The sequence below is a fragment of the Pygoscelis adeliae genome, unplaced genomic scaffold (genome assembly GCF_000699105.1).
Source record: "Pygoscelis adeliae isolate BGI_AS28 unplaced genomic scaffold, ASM69910v1 Scaffold19, whole genome shotgun sequence".
Classification (NCBI taxonomy): Eukaryota; Metazoa; Chordata; class Aves; order Sphenisciformes; family Spheniscidae; genus Pygoscelis; species Pygoscelis adeliae.
The window spans coordinates 1,600,652-1,619,475 of NW_008825533.1; the positions used below are offsets into that span (position 1 = coordinate 1,600,652).

Sequence of the window (18,824 nt, forward strand, 5' to 3'; positions counted from 1 at the left end):
GTCCTGTCTTAACCAAAACTATCTTAACTCTGACATGCTCAAGTAACCTTTGAAATTGTCAAGATTCTTTCCAGAACCAGAAAGGCCCCAAATAAAAGCAAGCTTTGTTTTGTCTGTATCATTTGTAGTGTGTGCAGGAAAACATGGTTATGAATAATTGACCAACAGCCATGTATTTATAAACGTTATATTTGTAGTAAGCTTTGTCTGCATAGGAACAGATATCAAGGCCACTACCAATTATCAAATCTGCATCAAAACCACAATTTTTTTGGTGTCCCCATTGGTCACATGTCTCACTGCAGCTAGCAGACCTCAAGCACTGAAGGGATCCTCCATTCACTGTTGGCATTTCTGTGTGCAGTTACTGCAGCTGGCTGCTTCGGAGAGTCTATTTTTAAGGCCACTTTTTCCATGGACTAGATGTGCTTAATCTTGTCTGGTCACACAGTTTGACTCGCAGTTGGATGTGTCATGTAGACCAATAAGCCAACAGGTCAGGTAGTGCTGTTAGCATAAGCAACCTTGCCTGCAGTGCAATTAGCTGACCAGCACTCGGAGCTGGAAGAGCCCAGGTAACTATGTGATATCATTGACATATTTTAGCATTCATTCTCCCCGTTGATCATGATTTTCTGTAGTACAGCAGTGAAAATGCATATATGGTTTAATTAATTTTTTCTGTGTGTATAGTGAATATAATTTTACCAACTATTAATAACAGAAGGTGTTATATAATTACTGCTAGCAGCCACCAGAGGGGGGACATCATTTATACAATAGCATATCTCTTAGCCTTTTACTATTTTTATTGTACCCATCTGTTTTCAGCATTGTAACAATACCTCTGTAAAGTTACAGTATGATGATGGTTGCAGAAACGGTGCAAAATGTGTCACTAATGTAAGTTTTTTGTCTTTTCAGGTGTTGTATTTCACTATCGTGCAGCAACCAGCAGGTACACTCTGAATTTTACACAAGCTCAGCAGACTTGTCTGGACAACGGTGCTGTCATAGCAAGCCCAGAACAACTGAAAGCAGCCTATGAAGATGGATTTGAGCAATGTGATGCTGGCTGGTTGTCTGACCAGACTGTTAGGTGAGCCATTTGAAAGGCCCCTTGGCACAGTTTCCTAAAATTAGTATGCTTAGCCTGTACAGACTTAAAATGCTGACTTATCACCATAATAAATATGAGCATGCTGCATTTCAGGTATCCAATTAGACATCCAAGAATTGGCTGCTTTGGAGATAAAATGGGAAAGAAAGGAGTCAGAACATATGGGCGCCGTTTTCCTAATGAAACTTATGATGTGTATTGCTATGTGGAACACATGGAAGGTAAGATAGGTCCATATTTACTCTGCACTGCAAAGTTTTAAAATGACTGGAGATTCTAATGTGGAAAGGCAAAGAAATAAGAAATTCTGTGTAAACTAAGTTTTGGCTGTTTTGAATCTGAAGAGAATTGCTGAATGAAGTGAACTTATAGTTTGTGGTCTAGCAGGCCTTCATTAAAGGCCAACGTCTTTGTTGGGTCTACAAAGAGACAGTCAGGTTTAAAGCTGCTATAGTTAGTGCAGTAGATCTCACAAAAGTTGCTGTTGAAGCATCTTATTTTTTGAATGTTATAAAAGGATTTTCAAAGAAATGCATTTAATGTTTAAGAAACTATATATACTATGTATATGTTTAAAGATGGATATAATACATGTGCTAACTGTATTATAGTTTCTAAAGTATGTAATTAAGGTTTTTACATGTCCATGGCAAAAAATTAGACAGATACTTAATTGCAATCCAAGCTTAATAATATCTTTTTAAAAAGGGGGCATCTTAGCATCAAAAAGAAACAAACGAGCAAAAACTTTCCAGTGAGGAATCTGGATCTTCGTTAGCGAAAATCATTGCAATTCCATAGTACAACTGTAGTCTTTGCAAAAGCTGCTAATTAAACAGCTCTAATGCAGCAGAGTGATTATGATTCTGCCACATGGTGACTATGAACCATGGATCATACTGTGAATCCCATGGTACCTTGTGATCCATGGCTAGGCTTTATGATTGGTCTTTATTCAACAAAGAGTTTGATGGTAAAAGGAAAAATAGGGAAATTTTTTCTGTGATTGGGCAGTTCTAGCATGCACAAATCTCTGTATTACAGGTGTGATGTTGTAATTGTTTCTTATAATCTCTCTTCTGGAAGTGAATTTAGCTATATCCTTTCAGTGGGCCTATAGATACGTTCCAGACACCAAATATCCTTATGCTTAGACATTACTGTTACTAGTTAAATACATATACTTAAAATATAAATGCAGAAATAGCCTTTCCTGTCCTGTAGCCTATTTTTTTTGGCTTTGTGTTAGTTATGCACATGAGAACTTCATTCTGGTACAGAGAAATACTTTACAGCCAGGACCAAAGTACATTTTCCATTTACTGCAGTGTTCTGAGTGTGTCACACTGCTTCTGTCTTGACAGATTTTTATTCCATCCAGTTTCACTGTTCTTTCTAAAAAAATACTTATAGTTCCTAATTAAATATCATTTGGGCTGATCCTTGACTGATATGTATTTAGTTTAGTGCTCTTGAAGTCATCAGAACAATAAATCAACCATGGCTCTGAGCAAGCCTGCCTTTGTATGTATACATATATTTGTAACAAGCAATTGCAAAATAAAGGTGCTTCGTGCTTATTTGTATTCTTAGAACAGAAATTAATTAGATCATGCAAAGTTTTCTCCTGCTGAGGACTTATAGAAACTTTAGTCACTGAATTCAGTAAGAGTTTTTCTCCTACTTTTAGTAGCTGAGGATCTGCCGCAGACTATATTCACCTTGGAGAGTTATAAAATACAAGCAATACAAGTCTTGCGAAAACTCAAAAAACATATAAGCTTGGGAACTCTGAAAATTGAGTGATGGAATTTTGTTAGTGCTCAGCAATGTCTTAGTTTTACTTATGTTCCATCTGTATCTGTCAGTGAGTAGCACATCTGAACACCTAGAGTTCATAACATTGATCCTCCATCAATCCTTGATGGGATTGAATTCTGAGTCACCTCTGAATCAAGGCTTTCAAATTCAATTTGTGTGTTTCCTAGCTTACAAAAAGAAGTTTTGACTAATCTGTATCATTCCTGGATGAAGAGCAATGCCTTGTTCCTTTCCCTCTTAAGAACAGAGAAGTGTAACTAATATGGAGAAGCTTATCCTGGATGCATGTGAGCCAGCAATTTCTCAGGGTCAAATATTCTCACTGAGCTTTTAAAAATAAAAATTAAAAAAAGTCAAAACTGAAGCCTATTTCACTGAAGCTAATGTTCTGTGCTCAGAACAACCTGGAATCAGGCCATGAGGTTCACAGAGGTTGCAGTGACTGTGCAGTCTTCTTTGGTGAAGATACACATACGTAGGTTTTCAATTTCTCATGAACATTAACTGATTCTTCTTTGTTACAAAATTTCATTTACCAAGATTTATGAACCAGCTTTCCTCTCTGGATAGCTATACATTTCTGTCCTATTGTTGTGGGTGACGATCTGTTTAAACATATGCATGTCTTTGTGGACTGTCAGCTGGACTGTGGTAATGTGATCTGCTTGGATATGAAACCTCCAGCGTTTAAGAAATATAAACCAGCACAAAATATTGGGAAGATTTGGTCTATCAACCCAGGTAACAATAAGCACGTTCATTTTATCTTCTTCCTTACGTAGTAGCTTCCTGTGGAACACTGATTAAAGCAAATGCACAGTTTCAGCCTTTATCTTAAAGGCTCCATAGCCTGGGGCAAGGGTTAAAGACCTACAAGAACAAGACCAAAAAGGGCTTGTAGGTCTGACTTGAAGACTGTGATTGACCACTTCACCTCTGGGATCCATTGAAGCTCTCCAAGATGGTTACAAAGCCCGTTGTATGGTAACAGAATGCTTGTAGGGATGGATACAGGTTCAGAATGAAACTCTGCAGAAGTCAAAGATGCCTGCAAGTTTCATTACCATCCTTCCCAAAGGCAAAGTGTGTTTGACCTAGCCTTTGTCTGAATGATTCTCAGAATATGCATTTATAAAAATGTTATAGAAAATCTTCTCCCAAATTAGAGAAAGAGCACTCTATCTTAGGCTGGTACATATTGCACGCTTTTTTCTCAGTGAAGAGGGTGTGAGACAAAACAGTGTGATAAATGATGGCTGCATGTTTTGTAATGTTAATAGATAATGGCATTGCTACTAGAAGCACTTTACTGTTATACTGACTTGCAGAGGAGTTAACTTATTCTGTGTGGATGAAGACAAACAGATGCATGTTAGGAAGACACAGTACAGCATCAAGGTATACTGCAGGATAAAATATTCCTCAGTGCCTTCACAGAAGCCTGAGCCTCTGAGCTAGACTTCCTTTCTAAGATGGGGCTAAGGAGCCAAGATGGCTTTGTCTATATAACTGAAGCAGCTTCTGTAAGAACAAAGGTTAATTTCAAATGCAGAACTTTTTTGAAGTTACATAGCATCAATGAGATTACACTTTGGAACCACTCATCCACAAAAGACAGAGGATTAGATAAGATGTCAAGGGAAGTTACTGGAAAGTGAACATTGCAGTAAATTAGATCCTGTGTTTTGTTTGGTGTATTGTAACACGTTCATTCGTTGGTAGAAGAGTTACAGTTCAAGATTTAAGGTTATGCCAAATTTCTAATTGCTCTATCCACCTAAGGCTGACTCTGCAAGGTACAAACTTTCTCTTGTAATGAGTGCTCTCAACACTTCATTAATAACAAAGGACACTCATGGTACTTAGTATGTTGTAGAACTGTGCTTAAACATGATTTTTTCCATGTGAATTCGAAAGTTCATATCTGCATAGCTTATTCTGATTCAATGCCAAATCTATCAGACTTACTTGCACTAAATAGGTCCTTATTTGGAGAGCCTGTGTCAGTGGGATGACTGTTCATGGAATAAGATGGTGTTTGATTAATGATATCAAAATCTGGGCCATAATGAGAATGTCATCACGGAAGTCATTGAACAGTTATTGGTCTGTTGGCTGCTATCAGTGTGTTACCCCAGAAGGCCATAAATGGTGGTAGGAATTCTTGCAATACATTTTAACATAAATGTGTATTGAATTTACAGTACTAATTTGGGTACTTGCACTGAGGATTTGTAGGAGCAACACCATTTCAGTTTTCTTCCTTTCTGGCCATATGAAATCACAAAGTTAGCCAGAGACATGGATTTCTCCTTGAAACACAAACTATTAGCTTAAATTAAAACCAGTTGTCTGGGCTAACTCTTATCTGAGGAAAGCCAGAGAGATTAACTATTTTGTTAAAATACTTAAATATGCTTAAAGTTAAATATTTTGAGTTTTACTAAAAACCAGAAGAATAATTATGGGAAGAATTTAAAATTTCTGAGTTCCTAGTGATAAAAATAAGAATCCGGAGTCAAAATATCATTAAATAGGTACTGGGCATGGTCTCTTATTACAAACTGATTTGCATTCCTCATATTTCACTGCATATTTCAGTGTACTAAGCATTAACAAAAACATTAGGATACCTTTAACTGTGGGAGATGATTTACTAATAAAAAGTTTAATCTAAAGTGATTGAGCCGCCGCAAAGGTTTGGATATAACTCTGAGGTTCTCTTAACACCTCCAAATGAAGCGGTGTCTGCACCAGTGCCTTCTGTGGAATAATCCCTTGAATGGAGATGGGTGATGGGGAAGGAGGGGTTTCCATTCTGCCTTCAGATAAGCGTGTATGTGATGGATTTGACAGTGCTGTGGTGTCAGAGATGGAGACAAAGTGAGATCTGCTTGCCAAATCCCACTAAAGAAGTGAGGGGCTGTGAGTGTGTGGTGCGGAGCCAAAGCACAAACTACTCCATGCAGCACTGTCTTCTGGCCAAAGCCAGTTAGAAGCCATATATGTCTAACAAGCGTATGTAATGTGCAGATGGGGACTCATGCTAAGAAAGTTATTTTGGGGTGGCTGTGGGGAAGATTATACAGTCTCCCTTCCATGCGCCATTTCCCCCTGCCCCCCCAGTGAGTGCAGGGAAGAAAAAGAAAAAACAAAACCAGATGTCTTTTAAATACTTTTCACCTAGTCTCATGCAGTTTTGCTATTGTCATGGAAATTTCTGTGAGAATAATAATAAATAAAGAAGTCACAGTCTAAAATATGGATTCAGGTGAGAAGTTTCTTCTGTGTTTTGGGCAGCTAAAGATCTTCTCTGGAGTTCACTCTGATTCTGAGGAAACAATTAGATTAGCTTTTAAAAGAGGGACACAGAGAAAAGGGTCTTTTCTTCTTAGTTCAGGGCCTGTGGTAGGGTCACATCCTTTGCATTGGCTTATACTGGACACTTCTCCAGCTTTTAATTGTGTGACCTAATGCAGGGTCATGGATCCAAGAGTTCTCAAGAGGGATACAGAGCCCAAATAGAGTAAATCAAAAAGGAAATAATGCCATGGTGGTTTTTATGCATGACATTGTACTCGAGCTCATAACATGATAAAACTCATCTTTGGGGAGGTCAGAAAATCCTGGTGTCTAAATGATTTTTGTGAGAGTAAGACACAAAGGAAAAAGAATCATATAGAATACAAAGTTCATTTTCCCCCTCTGTATAAATAAAAGCCAGTGACACTTTGCAACTACAGCAGACCTCTCTAAGGGTATAGCAGTTGCCATGCCACTCTTCATGCTTGAGGGCAAGCCTATGGGAAAAGTATACTCTTCCAGTCTTGTCAAATGCAGTGGATTCCTGTTCAGCCTATGGTTTTGCATAGAATAGACCTAAGACACTCAGGAGAGTTTAATTAAATTATTACTGCTGTGTATCAAAAAGAATCAACTAACTTGTTCTAACGTGTAAGAGAAAAAGAATTCTTAAGCTTGTCTAGCCTTCTGCTTTAAAGTTGAACCTAGCTGCTTAGGTCTTTGTGGTTTTTCAGTCCTAGAGAGTGTTTCGCAGTAATTTGTGACTTTGTTAAGGATACCTCTTTACCAGTCTGGTGTGTCAGAGAACCAGCCCTTAAGAGTGGCAGGATGGAGGAAGAGAACTGCAGCTGAGACAAGGCTGCAGTTTGGGAAAGAAGGGTAATGCTGGAGCATGAGTTGGATTAATAAACAGGCTAATTATATGTAGCCTCCAAGGCCCCTGCCTATGGTGAAGACAGATGAAACTTTTCAGGTCTGTCTTGGCCCACATGTATCCGAATGTTTTTTCCAAGGGTAGTGGTCTCCATTATTGTCACACATGTGTGGAGAGGAGGGATAGATGAGGGCAGTATCTCTTCCCTCCTTGGTGCACAAGCAGTCTGGTAGTCCTGTTGGTGGCTGCTACTGCCTTTTTGCATGGGCCTTTTGGCCAAAGAGAGAAAGAGAGGAGGAGGAAATGGAAATTCTTGGGACACGTAGTCCTTAAGGTGCAAAGGTAAATGCTTTAGTCCCCAAAGTGGCCATGATATTCCTGCTTCTTGGCACACTTGTTTATGTTCTAGAAATGAAGATTTGGACAGATTATATGTTTCTGAGAAAAAGAAAGTCATGATGGCAGTGTCTCATGACTGCTTGAGCTTTGAACTGCCAACCGTGGGGCTGTGACTAAATGTTTATGAGGAGCAGTAACATCAGGTTATGCTTGCTGATGGGGAAATGTCCTTAGAATATTCCATATAACATCAGAAGCTATGATATTTTGTCACTTTTAGCCACCTTTCATGCCTGACCCAGGGCACCCTGATCTGCAACTGTAGTCACAGAGCCCTTGAGCTCTAGCATCCCTATAAGGGCATCTTTGCTTGATGAGCTTGGTGGGTTCCACCATCTCTCAGAACAGGACTGGAGTTCACCACAGGCTCATTATGCTCAAAAAAGGAGGGCTGCCAAATTCTTAGTGGGGGATAACGTTTCTTCTCAAACAAGAACACCACCAAGAAGCTAAGATGGAAAGATACTGGAATGTTTTTGTCTTGTTTTTATTTAAAATTTTTAGAGTTAAGCATTTCCATCTATGGGATATTCTTATGCCTTTCTGTAGTTGACGCTGAAGGTAGTAGAGATTGTAGAATCTGAGCACCCAACCGCAAGATAAAGCTTGTGAACACCAAATTCCAGATGGGACAATAGTAATGAAGGCTTCTGCTGCTCTGGGATAGCAAAATGGGGAAAAAACCTAAAAATATTACAACCAAATAAATGTAAGTGTCTCCTTAGTATTTGCCATTCTCTCACATGAATTGGATAATAACGAGGACATTTCATAGGTGGTTGACCAGCCACCATCCACAGCAGTTGGTGTGTTACCAGATGTGTCAAAAGCATTCAGTGGGAGTCTCACAGTTACCTCTTAAGCTTTTCTGCAGTTTGGGAGAATCCTTCAGACATCTGTAAAACTTTTGTCATGGACTTGCATGTGATGCCTTCATCTGCCAGGTGCAAGTGACTTGTAGCTCATTTTGTTGTGCCTGGCACGGTGGGTGATGGTATTTGAAGCTGAAGAGATGATGCTCTGCTCTGGGAAGAGAATGCCAAATAGTCAGGCTCAAAGACCTCTAGGAAGTAGCAGCCCACCAATCCCTTAATTGTGGTTTCATCTATGGAAAAAGAAATTACTGGTGAGGTCTGTGCTGGAGGGCTTACGTCTACGTTCATTACTTCTACCTTAGTCAATACATGTTGTGTATTGACCCCCGGGTATGGTTCTAGCCTGCCCTTATTTCTGTGCTTGCTTTTAAGATGTGTGATTCATGAAATTCACATCTACAAACATGCCCAGCTCAGTGAGATGTCTCCTGATGAGAGAGAATAAATGAATTAACCTTCAAAGGAATGAAGCTTGCTATAAAACCAGCTGATAAGTCTGTAGATCTTAAGCTTTTTCCTTGGGGGCTGTAGCGAATCAGCTTTTGTCATCAAGAGAAAAACTGGCTTCTTCATCTAGCTTGATATATTTGAAAGAGAGGGAGAAAGCATGACTTTCATCAGATGTCTGTTTTAACCAAGCAAAACAAATACATGTGACAGGAAAATCCTGGGGATTCTTCGAGTGCTCTGACCGCTAAGGCTGGACGATCGATCTGAAGCTTGGTTTTAAACAGGAGCCAGCAATAATATACAATACATTATTGTCTGCAGTCTAAACACTGTCATGGTCTCCAGTTCACCCTCTGGTACTGTAGGACTAGTTTCTCTTCATCTGCTGGTCTAAGCCCTGGGGTTTGCCTGCATAATATTGCTAAGTTACTGGAGCGTACTCCAGCTATAAAAACATTGCACATGGCTTTTAACACACACAAAAATGGAATCTGCCCTGCTGGTGTTAGTGGCTATGCCATTTGTTTATCGACCAGACGAGTCTTCTCTTAATGTCCTTGTTGCCAGTGTTTTGGCTGGGAAATTGAGGTGCGTTCAGACATCATAATAAAGATACTGTAAGAGTGTGACAGGATGAATTATCCTGCTAAATATGGAACCTGTTGTGCTTCCAAAAATAGGAGTTAATTTTAGAGACTGCATGGATTAAATACATTTTATTGACTTCACCATTAACTTTTTTGCTTTTTAGAGGAAGTTTCTGTGCAAGGGTCAAATCCTTTTCTCTTTGGTACTTTGAAGGAGTCAGGATGTTTCAGCTACATTGACTGACATGCTGGAAGTCACGACTGGAACACAAGTCCTTTTTTCATGGCCTCTTGAAAGACTTTATCAGTTTTGAGGTTGAGTCCATGAAAGAGCTCAGCAGAACCTGAGGTCCATTGTACAATTTTTTCCCAAGTGTTTGGCAGTGGCAGAGGAAATTCCTAGAGCTTCTCGCTGTTCTTCCTTCAGCTATCAGCACCTTTCTTCATATGCCACCTTCTGTTTATCCTGCTCTATTGCCCAGCTTTTGTGTAGGCTGACTGGGGAACAATGTGGTTTCCAACCCAAGTTCTCACTGTGAGAGAAAAAGCCATGTTGACAGTGAAGTAGGACCAGCGCTCTTTACACATACGATAAACTGAATTTCCACATTGCTGTCAGGATAAAGAAGTGGGGGATTATTAAGTAGTGCTTCCAGAACTTGCACCAAAAAATATCAATAGTTTGGTAGCCATGTCTTTCTGACCAAGGAGACTGGTGGTGAGCAAGTGTCTCAGCACTAATCATGTCAGAGAGGTGACATGGATAGTAAAATGTCATCCCTGCACATTCCAAGTATTTGCACTTACTGCACACAAACAGTGGGTCCTGATTAGCTGTCTCTGTGCTGTATGGGTCACCATATCCCTGAAGTGCTAAGTCTGCTGTGCATGAAGTATACATGCCCACAGTCCACTCCAGGTGAGAAGTGCAGGAAAGATTGTGCAGACTTTCTCATCGTGTAATCTAGGGATGCTGTTCAGCTGGAGAAGAGTTTTGAGCACTGTTTTTCTCCCAAGTGCTCAACAGAAAACATAAACCTTTCTCTTTCTTTTTTTTTTTTGTCAGGTGGTTTTGGAAGATTGCAGGACAACTTTTAAGTGTTTTTTGGTTTATATAGCAGGCCTTTATTAAGGTCTCACTTTGTTTTTTACATTTCATCCCAACAATTATTATGCACATTAAGTGCACACTCAATCATACAGAACTTTAATTCATTTCCAAACTGGACAGACAAATTGCAGAGTCGTATCTCGTACCATAAATGACTGCTAATTGGAATCTGACTTTTGTACTTTACTAGATTTTTTTAAAAATAGGAATTCTGGAATCACAGCAAAACGCTCTTTAACTAGAGCAATTGCAAGCTGCCATGTTTTAACATCTTTGTACCCTTTATCTTACCACTAGCGTTCCTGAAATAAATGAACATTTACTTGGTATATGATGGAATGACAATAAGGGCATTTTGCTGATTGCTCTGGCATGTTTTTGCATTCTCTGTGAATTTATCCTCACAAATTCTTCAATATACCAAATAGGTGGCAAAGAATGGGACTTTGGACTTAAGTTCTTGGGCTGTTCTGGTTAGGCTGCATTTTTCCTTAAACACGTGGGTTTTTTATCATTTAGTTTTTATGGTAAAACACCCTTTGATAAAGATGGTATCTGTATGACAGCAGCTGACTTTAATATATGAACCAAATAAATACTTATGGGGTCAGTAGAATAGATTCAACACAAAGAAAGATATGCCACCCATCTTTTAAATGTGCGGTATTATCAATATTGCATATACGGGCATATTACAAGACAAATTTAAGGCAGATTTCCATATAGAAATGCTCTTGTGCAACTTGGATGAGTAAGTTCTCTGCTAAAGTGACCTCTCTTACACAAGTACTGATTGAACCCTGGATTTTGAAGTCTTATAGCCATTCATTAAGTTTCCTTGCTCTTACAGAATGCAGATGACAACTAAGAGCTAACTTTAATGGTGCTATGCACAAGCTCCATTTAGAGGCAGTGATCCAGATCAGTTGATGGAAAAATTGCTTTGCTATTAATCTTGCACTGTTTACCCATTTTCCTATGCTTTCAATAAGTTTCTCTCAGAAAGAATGTTGTGGGATTGTTTGACAGTATTTACTTTTTGATCCATTGTATTTGTTACTAGAAAACCATTAAAATATATTGCTTTTCTTACATGTCTCATTTTCTTGTCTAACTGGATCGATATTATCTGCTATTTAATTGCAAACATTTTAACTACTAATTTTCATATACATCATGGCTGCTGTGTGTCCTCAGAACAGAGGGGGCTGCCCTGGAGAGATCTTTCTTTGCTCCGTTGTTTCATGATGCTGCCATTGGGACAGTATGGTGGGATAACTGCATCCATCATTCTGTATTGGCCATGATAGCAGATCAGCCCCTTGATGCAGAAAAAGCTGTCTTCTGCAGAAGTCTTTAGTGAAAAAGTACGTTATCTGTGTGGTCTGAAGAGCTGAATGAAGCATTCTGGTACTTCTGAGGGTGAATGCTTCTTTGCTTTCCTTATCTTAAAATGTGTCTAATAGATGTGCTCTGTCCCTCTCCCATAGACGTGCTCTGTCCCTTTACCTCTAAGTTAGAAACTCCCTACAACAAGTATAAAGAAACTTACACTATGGAATTGATATTACAGCTGTAATAACAAATCAGAGTTTCTACCTAGGAGGAAAAAGAAAATTGGCACATTGCCTCTTTTCACACTTGCATTCCTTTCAAGCCCGAAACAAGCGTAATATTGATGTGAATGAAACTGCTTGGGGTGATGTAGTTTCTGCCTTCTGCTAGGTAGCCTTGAGACAACTACAGAGGTAAGACAGATTGCATGTCCAGTATGAATAAGCAGTGCTCTCCTGCAACAGTGACTGTTGTGTTCTGGCCTACTGTAGTTGAGGAAGAGAATAACTGTCTTGTAACAAATATTTTGAATTTGTGCTGTTTTCTACAGCTGAACATGTTGATTTTAGGTCTCATCAGTTCTACCTGAAGTCTGAGCAAAAACTAGAAAAGAGTCAGTTTACTGTTTCACTCCCAGGATATGAACATTAGAACCTTGATTTTCTTTATAGTGTTTGGGTGAATGAGGCAACCAAGCCAACAGTTTAATGGTGATTTAGCTTGGAAGTAAAATATTAGATGTGCTATTTGCTTTGTTTCAGTTTCCAACTGGAAGGCTATTGTTTACAAATCATTATTCCATGGAAGCTAAACTATACTGGCAGCATTCTAGACTAATTCAACTTTTTCACACAAAAAGGGCTTTGTGCACGCAACATGTCTAGTGCATTCCGTCACCTTTTTTTCCCCATGAGGCAAGATGACGACTTGATGGAAATATGACATTAGAAGCTGCTGTGGAGCAGCCAGTGAAGAACATTTGCTTTTTTTGTGTGTCTCAAGTGAGATTCTAGCGATGACTAAAAAGGTCAGGTAGGAGGCTTGCAGATGTAAAATTGTTTTACTGCGAAAGTAAATTCTCTTGAACTGGATTTAATTAACGCAGTTGAGTTGCAAAGTCTACTCCAACAGAGGTCACAGAGGAGCCTCAAGGCTGCTGTTACCTCTGCCTAGAGACTGAGGGAGGGACTCAATCGCCAATCGCAGTGTACTTCATCACATAAAGTTTGCATATAAATGCTCATGCTTTGTGGTAGGTCCATTTTCATATTCAAATCTGGGTCATTTGATTTTCCAACTATCTTATTTTTTTAAGCAAAAAACTACTGGAAGAGGGGAACTAAGCTGACTTGATAGTGGAATGTGATACTCAGTCTTTGTTATCTTTGTTTTCTTCCTCTAGATGAAGTGGTTCATGTCTCAGTCCCTGAGAAGCTCACCTTTGAGGAAGCTAAAGAGCTGTGTCGGAAAAGAGATGGCATTCTTGCTTCTGTTGGGAACCTGTATGTCGCCTGGAGGAATGGCTTTGACCAGTGTGACTATGGCTGGCTGGCGGATGGCAGCGTTCGTTACCCAGCCTCGGTGGCAAGGCCCCAGTGTGGTGGAGGTTTACTTGGGGTGAGAACCCTGTATCGCTATGAGAACCAAACAGGCTTTCCTTACCCAGATAGCAAGTTTGATGCCTACTGCTACGAACGTAAGCTTTTTTTTAGTCATAATTTTCAGTATGCTCACCATGTTAACCCTGAAAAGTGTTTTCTTTCATACATGTTTTGTTTCAGTTCTCATGGCATGCATGAGTTTTTAAAAAATTGTTTTATCACTATGGCTTTATAAAAAAGAGAGAAAAGCTGAACTAAAACCAATGTCATAAAATAACATTGGCAGATAAAGATAGGCAAAGTTTTAAGGCAAGATTTCAGCCTGAGTAGTGTTTTTACACAGAGTGACACACCATATCCACAGTCACCCTGAGACTGCAGATGCTACATATTTTGGTGCCTGAGTGCACCCTGGTATTTTGTGTCATGTCAATGAACATAAGAACAGAAGAAATGTCCTACTTGACCAGGTGAATGACTGTCATCTAACGATATTCTGGATTGCGGCAATAGGAGAGGCTCTTTACAGACTGCATACAAGCCTGGCCATTTTTAGGTCTCTGAGATGCCAGTAATTTGGGGGCTATCTCTGGATTCAAGGCATTTTGTCCCATCATATTTTTTAGGCTTCTAAAGCAGTTGTAAGTTCTCCTCTCACTCACTCACTGTTTCATGTGCCAGTCAGCTAGTACTGTGGATGGTCTAAATTGCCTTTCTTATTGCTGCTTGTTTCCCTCCTGGTATTTTCAGAGGTGCATCAAGCATTTGCCACATTCACCTGGTAGACTGCATCAATCTAAACCAGATCTCCTCCACAGCTATCAGCTTTCTGTTGGTTTGGGGGTTAAATATTCCTCTGTAACCTCTTCCATCTTCAGTGCCAGCAGCCTGGCTCTGCTATTATTATGGTGCAGCCTATCCTTGCATAGATTCCTTTTGTTCAAAAATGTTCACCAGCTTCTAGCGTACCTGAGTTTCTCTTCCCTATATCATCTCACCTGTGCATCAGTTCCAGATCCCTGTCTGTCTCCCAGGCTTTCCTGGAACTGGCAGTGCTTCATAGACCCCGCCATGGAGGTCCTGGTCTCATCTGCCTGGCCTCCTCCAGAACATCCCTCCTACATTTCTCTCTGTCATTAGTGATGACTAAACCTGTCCATGCATCTCATGATGTGCAATGTGTAAGTTTCTGTGTAGCCGTTTCAAATACCAGAGACGAGCTATCTGTGTGTGTTAAGAGAGGTTCCCATCACCTTACTTCTACCCTTTAAGATCCTCTCCATCACAGGAGTGTTCTTTGTGCAAGAGGACACTGATGCTGTTGGAAGGTGCATCACATCTAAGAGATCCGATTGCTTCTTCCCAGCTGAATATCCTGCTTCCCTGAGACTTGCAGCCTCCTCAGAAGCATAATGAGGTTGAACTGCTCAACAGGCCTCTCTGTTCAAGGAAGTTCCTGTGGTTGCAAACAGTACAATTGACATTAAGGTGTAAAGGCTACTTGTGTTGAGTTAAAAGTTTGGAACTTGGTCTTTAACTATGAATATCTAGGGGTTTTGGACTCAGTCCTGTGACTGTAAGTCAGAACTGCTTGAAATGTGCAGCCTGTACTGTCCCAATTTTTGTGGATGATGAACCAACTGCAGCTGCACATCTTTCCAACTCAGGCATTGAAGGCTCATTTATGAACAAACCTTACTGCTTGAGAACAAATCCCAACACCTGGTGTAACATTACAGTCTGGCTGTTCTCAGACACTCTTCTCCACAATATTTTAAAATAGGATTATTTTTTTTCCCTTTATTGCTTGTGGGTAAGATGTTCCCAAACTTTTCATGTGGAAGTAGTCCTAATGGACTTCAAAGGAACTGCATACAGGAATAAAGATTAGTTAAGTTCAGGAATTTGTGCTGTAATCTGCAGAGCAGAGTTTTGTCATATCATTCCTTCTGTCCCTCCCCCAAATTGTTTATGATTGGTTTTAAGTGTCGTGGGTCAAATTGACTTTAATGGGGATGAAATTCATCAGTCCCTCTAAAAGACCGAAGTAGGGACTGGACATTTTGCCTGTAATCTAGTCTTTAGTTAGGACAAATTCCAAATTTCTGTTTGTTTGTGTGAATTTCACCCCTTTCAAACAACATGTACCTTTTCAAAGTTCTTTCCAGAAGTTTTAGTTAACAAGTTCTAGTGACATACCATTTGTTCTGAAAACATCCTTGATAAGTATTGGGTTGTTGCCTTTTGTATAACTGCTTTTTCTGCAAACTCTTGCCCTTGATACACAGAGAATAAATATTTCATCAGTTTGCAACCCAGGAAGTAGACAGTCTATAACTATCATCCTTTTTCCAACAAAAAAAAAAGACTAAACAGAACCAACACAATTTGGTAGACAGCAGGCTGCTCTATAGCAAACTTAATTGCAATCAACATTACATCAGAATTAATTAAACGCTGCTAGCTAGATGACTCAGGTTTTGCCAAATGCATCTGGTTTTGTGTAGGGGAATGCAGCAGTATGATGCTGAACCATGTACCCTCCTTCGGGGTGCCTGTCTGCCACATATTTCATAAGTTACTGAAAGCTCTCTCTCCCTCTCAGAAGGTGCTCAGGATCTCACAGGAACCAGCTGTAACTCTTCATTGCTTTTGCTAAAAGATTTATGCAAGTGGTGAGTAATGAGACTTGCTGCCTAGCATCTTGGTCTTTCACATCTCAAGCAGCTGCCTGAAGCAGAGGCTGTAGAGTGAGTCACTCTCTCCTGTTGGAGCCTTGGAGCCAGTCCCTTTTAGGGGGCAGAAAAAGGGAGAGAAAGAAAAAAATGGTTCTACAGTATAGCAGGAGGCTTGAATTTAAGTCCTTGTTTCAAATCATCTTTTGTCTGGAAGTTTCTTCCAAAACTTCCCATTATCTCTATTTCAGTGCAGTAGTCCATCACATAAAGTCCACTATCCTCAAGCTGTGACTGCTTTTAGCTCAATATGAAGCTTTTACGCAGCGATTCCCACCATGCTAGACAACAAAACAGTCCTCCCTAAGATCTTGACTCTTTCCACATAAGTCCCATCCAGTGCTTATAGCACTTACTGTGCTCATTAGGTATCTCACATTACACTGTTATGTTTCCCTCCTTCCCTAAATACCCAGTCACCAAACAAGAAAAAAGGGAGGTCGTTACATGCATTTATGAGATCTTAGTCAGCTAAAGGGAAAAACACAGAGTGCCTCTGTGAACAGGGCAGGATCAAGCCAGCTACCCAGGTAGTACCAGCGCTGAAGGTCTGCAGCACAGATGTTCATGCGGTGATCTCAGTTTTTTTTACAGCACCCCCCGTAAACTTTCCTCTGCCTCCTGGTGAAAGCTAGTGAAGTTCCTATTGACTCGGCTTCAAGGGTTATGGCCACGTGTTGCACATTTAGTCTGAAGTGAAATGGCAATGATGAAGGCCCTGCGTCTGCCACTTTTATTCATGTTGAGTAGTACTATGCTCCCTGAGTAAGGCCACCAAAACAAATGCCTCCCAGCCACAGAAAAGATGAGTCCAATGCTTGAATTTACACATACTCCGAAGCAATAGATTTGTGGCAAAGCAGGCATCTGTTTTAGTCATTACAAAGTCAAATTGTATATTTAAGAAAGGGAATATCTCTTTCTTCAGCCCTCTTAGAGTATTTGCTCTTATCCTGTGATTAAGTCTCTTTTTTGGAAAGTCTCAAAATATTAAATTGCAGTTAAAAGAAAACTCAGTCTGTATTTTGAACATTTGACTTACTTTTAAGAAGGAATCATATTTATTAAAATACATGAAAAACAGTAACCCAAGCAGTAAATTCAACTTAAAAATGGTATGCACTAGTTTCAATAAAACAGCCAACCTGGACAGCATTTAGCAGTATAGTTAAGTTCAGGCTTTTAACTTCAGCAGTGTTCTAGTCACAAAATTACATTGTACAAAGTGTCTTGACTTTATGAAAATAAAAGTGGCCCAGAGTAATAATGCATGATTTAAAATCTAAAAAACTTGTTTAAAAAAAAAACCCAACCTTCTTCACTTTGATCACAAGTGTTTTTCACTCTACAGAAACCACATGGCTCTAGGTTTCTGAAACTTTATCCACGTGTTTCCTGTCATCCCTCCAAGACTTTTGCCAGACTTTCTAATTTTTATTTTTGTCTGAGAGGTACCTAATCATGTATCTGATGGGGTTTGAAAAAGTTTCAGGTTAGACACATGATTAAGTACTTGAAGCTCCTTGAAGTCCATCATCAGAGGAAACGTTTTTCAAGTGTTAACATATAGAACTTCTATTTACAATTAAAAAAAAAAAGGTAGAACAACTGTTGCTGAACACTTATGTTTATTTGTAAGAGAATAAAATATTTTATCAACAACAAAAAAAAATTCATTTTTAATGGGTACCTATTTAATAGTTGGTTCTGGCACAGAGCTATAGGATATTTATTTAATTCCATCCCTCAGCCCTCCAGTCTCACCAGGTCTAATTGACTGAAGTTTGTGGGAATCTTGCCACAGACGTCAACTGACTTTGGATGGGGCATTTTATACTATAGTATCTGTAGAATAAATTGCACTCCAGAAATGCACTAATTAAAAGGTATGCATTTTGTCTTACATAACTGCAACAAAACTGGACTTGATGAACTTCATACAGGTGGTTGAATTTTTGAAACATAAATTTGTGTTTTGCTGAGAAACACTGATTTATTAAAGCTGAATTCTTTCGTAGACCTGTATTGATTTTGGTGAATCTTTCAGCAAAACATTTTCTGCCTGGCTCAAAACACATGTTGACCACTTTGCTCTGGATTTGACTATTTTGTTTCAGATTTGCTCTTTCATTTTGACTTTGTTTCATGCACCTTTGTTGCTTCTCTTTGGTTATGCCACTTTGGTTTGGCATTATGATTTCATTTTAGCAGGAGATTGGAAAATTCCAGTTCTGAGACAGCGTTGCCATATGTGTTCATCGTGAATGGACTCCACGTTGTTTTGATTGTTTCAGTACAGCCCCATCAAGAGTGTATCCAAGTCAACTACTGCTTGTGACTGAGGGTCTCTTTGATGCTTCATCCTGCTAAAGCTCAAAATCAGAGCACATTTATAGGAGAAATATAGGAAGCAGCAACCTTCATAGTATGTAGCAGGACAGACCTTTGTAAGATGAAAGTGGAGAATAGTTGTCTCTCTGCAAAACTCTCCCCTGCCCACCCCAAAACCTCTTCAACCCAAACCTCTTGTCAGTTCAAATAAGAGTGTTCTGCTAGGACAGGGGTGTTTGGTAATGCAAGGTGACTTGCAAGCAGTGTACTTCTATGGAGGAC

At 39.5% G+C, this 18,824-nt stretch overlaps 1 protein-coding gene and 1 long non-coding RNA gene across 2 annotated transcripts in view; one reads left to right on the forward strand and one right to left on the reverse strand.

Moving 5' to 3' along the window:
* The window catches only part of LOC103923429, a 10,471-nt gene extending 7,550 nt beyond the window's left edge, over positions 1-2,921 (reverse strand). Inside the window, exon 1 of the long non-coding RNA XR_663930.1 lies at positions 2,911-2,921. This is a non-coding gene — a long non-coding RNA (uncharacterized LOC103923429). The remainder of the gene's footprint in view (positions 1-2,910) is intronic.
* Positions 1-18,824, forward strand: part of VCAN (versican) — a 111,506-nt gene that overhangs the window by 29,110 nt on the left and 63,572 nt on the right. The window contains exons 4-6 of the mRNA XM_009331777.1: positions 925-1,099; positions 1,214-1,341; positions 13,278-13,571. Of these exons, the coding sequence (XP_009330052.1) occupies positions 925-1,099; positions 1,214-1,341; positions 13,278-13,571 (597 nt within the window). The remainder of the gene's footprint in view (positions 1-924; positions 1,100-1,213; positions 1,342-13,277; positions 13,572-18,824) is intronic.